General features: G+C 46.3%; 1 protein-coding gene across 1 annotated transcript; it reads right to left on the minus strand.

The window, feature by feature from the left end:
* Nucleotides 1-894: 894 nt before the first annotated feature.
* Nucleotides 895-2,216, minus strand: LOC103773010 (apovitellenin-1-like). The gene is made up of 3 exons (XM_008940398.1): nucleotides 2,125-2,216; nucleotides 1,582-1,741; nucleotides 895-1,023 (listed from the first exon to the last, which is right to left on the minus strand). The coding sequence occupies exons 1-3, from the start codon at nucleotides 2,183-2,185 to the stop codon at nucleotides 924-926; spliced, it is 321 nt and encodes a 106-aa protein (XP_008938646.1). The 5' UTR covers nucleotides 2,186-2,216; the 3' UTR covers nucleotides 895-923.
* Nucleotides 2,217-5,120: the final 2,904 nt, after the last annotated feature.

Here is a 5,120-nt window from a genome sequence, read left to right on the forward strand (position 1 = left end):
TGCCTAACTTTTTTTCTGCTTGTTTAATGATAAAGTAGATGGATTTCTTTACCCATTGTGGGCATGTGAGATGAGGCTGACAAGGACCTGCCAGGTCTTCATAGACAGTCTTAGATGTAGGTGTCCCTCATACACTGGTCACCCTCAATCTTGAAGGTAGTGAGAAATTTTCCCCTCTTTTTTCTTCTGGAAAGGCTGTTCAGTAGCCTCACTGGCTGGCTGATAAAACATGCTTTCAAAGTCTTGCTCAATTTGATGGTCCACTCAGTTTCTTGGCACTTGTTTTCCCAAATGATCTGAAATCTTCAGACACTTGACACAAGTACACCTACTTGCTTATTACCTAACCAAGCAGTAGGACTTAAATTTCATGGTCTTTCCTGATGTGAGGTTACAGTTAGTGTGCTGAAGCTAACCTGAAAGATGTTCAGGTAGTGCCCCTGCACCCAAGAAGAACCTGGGCTTAGGTGGAAGTGCCTGAATAGTCAGGGTTGGTTAGCACTGCCTGCAAAAACTTCTTATGAACCCCAGCTACACTCTCAGCAGAATGGGAGACCAGGGGGGTTGTGATTTTTTAAGTCAATACAAACAGGAAACTTAAGGAAGTGTAACAACCAACTTTTTTTTTTTATTAGAGTGGCCAAGCCAGTCAGGAGGAATTAATTTTCAGGATTTGGCTACAGAAGAGCTCTACAATCTCATTGCCTTCCCCGTGCCCGGCTGCGGGTAGTTTTTTCGGGGCAGACTTCAGCAGACGCTTTCCATCCGTTGGTCTTTGAAGCTGGGTTCCCTCTAGTGGCATGAAGAGGAGCATCGATTCTGTCTTATTGACTGATCTTGGTCCGTAGTAGGGGCAGGAGGAAAGAGGACACTGCAGGGTGTTACCAACTCACATCAGTAAACACTGGCTTGTGTTCATCTGGCTAGTAGCCTAGGACTTTTGTGTACCACAGGTTCTTTATTTTTTCCATCATCTGTTCAGCCAGTATACTGAGTTTGGTTGTTTCTCTGATGAGGAAGTTCCTGCAGATGACAGTGGACATGGTAAAACACACAAATACATGAGGGTAATTTCCACTGGTTGTAGCTATCACACTGACTGTTACTGAGAGTGCAAAGCTCCTCATGAGTCCTCGAGGTGTTTTCCTCAGAAGACAGGAGCAAGCAGGATGTGTTTGCCATGAGTAACATGGAGCTGGACCTCTAGGGTCATCACGCTTTTCCCTTTGAGAGGGAACTCTGTGATTTGTGTTGAGTGACATCAGGGTCTCCTGGCACCTCCAGTGCTCAGCCCCTCTCAGACAGCACCCTTCCAGGGGGCTGATCCCCCACCAGCCAGTGGCTCCCCTCTTCCCTTGCTCCCCAATCCCTGTGACCATCGTTGTGTTCAGTGTGCAGCCCTGTGAAGAGCTTCCATGCTCATATTGTCCCACCTCACCTTTCAGCACCCTGCTCCTCTCTGGATCCTGTTCCCATTGGGTATCCCCATGGAGATACCTGATTCATCTGCTCTCTCCCACTCCTCCCTCTCCCTTTTCACCCGTGGCTGTCGCAGCGTTAGCACAGAGGAGCTTTCCATACCTGGTTGTAACAACTGCTGGAGTCTGGGCAACATCCACCAAGAACTGAGCAGCTTTAGGGGACACCTTGTTCACAGCTTCATAGATGTAAGCTGCAACTGCATCAGGGATGACCAACCAGTCACGACGGTCTTTCTCAAAGAGGGACTTTGAGTGCACTTCTGAGAAAGAGGAGACAAAACCATGTGAGGCTTCTCCTCTTAATTTTTGTCCCTGATACCTTCCCCCAGCTGCAGTGGGAAGAGATTTGGAATTCTGAGATTCAGAGCCTCCCCCAGAGTTCACTCTTGCAGCATCCAGCAGCACCTCATCACTCATTTTTGGGTATCTAGGTCCTAGGCTTACATGGCAGAGTATTTGCAGCAGGCACAGACAATTTTCATACTGACATGTCTCATGTTTCCAAGCACTATATATCTCTCCATGGTCTTGAACTGTGTTATTTAGCTCCTGCTTTGGGGATGGGTCAGCCTTCTCTAAGGGAAGTGAGAACCTGTAGAGCTGAACCTTGTCTCAGGCAGATGGAAAAGCTTTTCAGACTTACCTGGGAGAGTGGTGCCAAGGAGAAGAATCAGAGCTAACACCAGTGCCCTGGACTGCAGCATGGTTTGCAGCACCAGTTCTGCTCTCTGCACCAAAAGACCTGCTGGAATCACCACACAATGTTTTTTTAGTTTTCAGGGGAATAAAACATGTCAGTTAAAATACCAGATTTTTGCACCAAACCTAGCCAATAAATGAAGAACAGGAAAGATCATGGTGCATTTCCTCTGAAGACATGAGGAGCAGATAGGATAAATTGGAAGTGTCCTCTTATTTGTATGATCACAGATATCCACCATGAATGACAGCTTTTAGAGCTCCAAGAAATATGTGACAGTTAAAGCTACTTCATGTATATGATGATTATCTTAGTGACTCAGTGATGTATTTTGCTCTAGCTGAGGAAAGACCCAACTACTTAACTCAGTTTCCTTCTTGTCTTCTCCACCCTGGAATTAATGAAAGAGAAAGTAGCTCAGGCAGAACCAGTTCTCCAAAGGGAGTAAGTGCAAACTTTTTTAATAGCTAAAGGAGGTTGGATGAAGCTAAAGTCAGAATTGGAGGAAATCTTGAAAATTTGATACTTGTTATGTTGAAAAGATGTTACATCTAAACAAGCTTTTCAAACATGCTGCACTTAAGAAAAAAAGGTGTTTGGAAGTTAAAAGTTGATTTAAGCCCTGAAGGAGAGGGCTGCAGCACTCCAGAGCAATGTGAAGAAGACTTTGCAGTGTTAGGAATTGCAATGGCAAAAAAAAAGGGCTCCAAGTCTCTTGCATGTGAATGCTTTTCTAAATCCTGTGCCAGGTAGCTACAAGTCAATGTTCCTTCTTATCCCACAGGGAGGAAATTTCCATCCATTTTCATTTCCTTCTGTGCACAAATTAACTCTAGAAGCTATGACTTCATTCACTAGACATTACTGACCAGCAGCAGTTGCTCTGTTGCCACCTTTCCTTGATTGCTAATCCTAGAGCCAGTTTCTCCCTCTGTAGATACAAGGTCTCAAGAACATAAGGATGTGATCTTACACACTTTAGAGCCTGCAGTCCCTGTGGTGAAGGCAGCTGAGAAAAGGTCCCACACTGAAACTCTGCAATCCCTACCACGGGCTTGACCCTCCTGTGAGTGTCTTATGGAGCATCCATCACTCAGCTCCACTTCAGGCCACCTCAGGCATTCCTGCCCTCCTCCATTTCATCTGTATTCCTGGCTGTAGAGTGTGAAAAGGGCTCACACTTTGGCTTGCAATAAGAAGTGGGACAAAACAATACAACCTCCCCTCACTTCTCTATGGTTTAGATACACCAATCACAAATCCATACCACCCAGAACATCAAGTTCAGCTCTTACCTGCCCTGTTTTCTCTCTCTTTCTCAGGCTGAAGCTGAGGTAGATGCTCATCTGAGACCCTGGCATTTATGCAGAGCTAATATAGTGATACCAAGGGGTCAAAGGTCCTGCTTTGTTTCCCCATTTGCTCTTTTGCAAGAATATCCAGCTCAATGGGACAGGCAAGAAGCTGTGAAGGACTCTGGACCTGTTATTGAGATTTGGTGGAGGGTCAGTCTGACCTGAGCCTAAGAGACAGGGAAGGCAGCTGCTAGGTCACTGAGTCCCCTACTTTTGCAGACAACCATGTCATACAGGCCCCTTTCATAAGCTGACCAAGTTCCACATTAACAGTAGGTAGATCTGGGCTGAGTTCTGCTCCTACTGTTCCTGTAGCCTGCTGTGCTGTAACCCCCATGCTCTCACAGCTGGAGCTTACTTGCAGCTCCTATGCCCATTGGTATTATACCCTCCATTTCCAAATTCTGCTCCCACTGTTCCTGTGGGAAGGCCTGCTGTGCTGTAACCCCCCTGCTCTCACAGCTGGAGCTTACTTGCAGCTCCTATGCCCATTGGTATTATACCCTCCATTTCCAAACAACTCATTAACCAAATTAACCCAGGGGTAGGTCTGCACCCCTCTCACATTGTCTTTCCTCATGCCCAAGTCTTATTGCTCAGGCTGACAAGGTGGGCTTACATCTGAGCCAGCTGTCAAAACTTACCCAGAGGAAACATCCAGCTCCCAGGAGCCCCAAAAAAGACATGGACCCATTAAATTGGTTCCAGAAGGCCACAAAAATAATCAGATGGCTGGAACACTTCTCCTATGAAGAAAGGCTGAGAGAGTTGAGTTGTTCACTGTGGAGAGGAGAATCACAGAATGGCAGGGGCTTCAGGGGACCTCTGGAGATCATCTAGTCTCCAGGGAGACCTTATTACTGCCTTTCAGTACTTACAGGGGGCTTATAAGAAAAACCAAGACTTTTTACTGAGGCCTGTAGTAGACAGTACAAGGGGGAACAGTTTTAAAGTGAAAGAGGGTTGATTTATATACAAGGAAGAATTCTTTTTGATGAGGATGGTGAGACACTGAATCTGTTTGCCCAGAGAAGTTGTGGCCACTCTATCATTGGAAGTGTTCAAGGTCAGGATGGATGGGACTATGAGCAACCTTATCTAGTGAAAGATGTCCCTGCCCAAGGCAGGGGCAGGGTGGATGAAAGGACCTTTAAAGGCCCCTTCCAACCTAAGCCATTCTATGATTCTCTGGTAACTTCTGCCCAGGCTCCCTGAGGACCTGGTCCCAGCCAGAAGGTGGCTGCATTGCCACTGCAGGGTGTGTTTTCCTACAGCTCAAGTTCCAAGTGCCCACTGGCTCTTCACTCAGGCCAACCATCCATATTTGGCACATGCAGCCACTGATCAGCAGAGGGGAGAGACAGAAAGGTGGCAACAATGACCTACACAGGTCATTAGCTGAGGGGAAAGAGGAGGATGTGACACATAAATTAAGCCTACTGTGTGAGATCCAACAGACCTCTGTTCTTATGTCAGCCACTTATCTATTAGGTGACTGTCACACGTGGAAAGTGTGAAAGCTCAACCAGTACCTTTGTTTGCCAACCAACCAAAATTTCTAGAACTTTCCTTGTCTTGGATCTC

The sequence above is a fragment of the Merops nubicus genome, unplaced genomic scaffold, assembly GCF_000691845.1.
Source record: "Merops nubicus isolate BGI_N331 unplaced genomic scaffold, ASM69184v1 scaffold8320, whole genome shotgun sequence".
Lineage (NCBI taxonomy): Eukaryota > Metazoa > Chordata > Aves > Coraciiformes > Meropidae > Merops > Merops nubicus.

Bases quoted from the DNA above. Each gene is read 5' to 3' on its own strand.
- LOC103773010 (XM_008940398.1), bottom strand. From the start codon at position 2,185: ATGCTGCAGTCCAGGGCACTGGTGTTAGCTCTGATTCTTCTCCTTGGC. The intron at 1,742-2,124 runs GTAAGTCTGAAA...CCTCTTTCTCAG, and splicing joins CCTTGGCACCACTCTCCCAG to AAGTGCACTCAAAGTCCCTC. The intron at 1,024-1,581 runs GTATGGAAAGCT...TGTCATCTGCAG, and splicing joins CCAGCAGTTGTTACAACCAG to GAACTTCCTCATCAGAGAAA.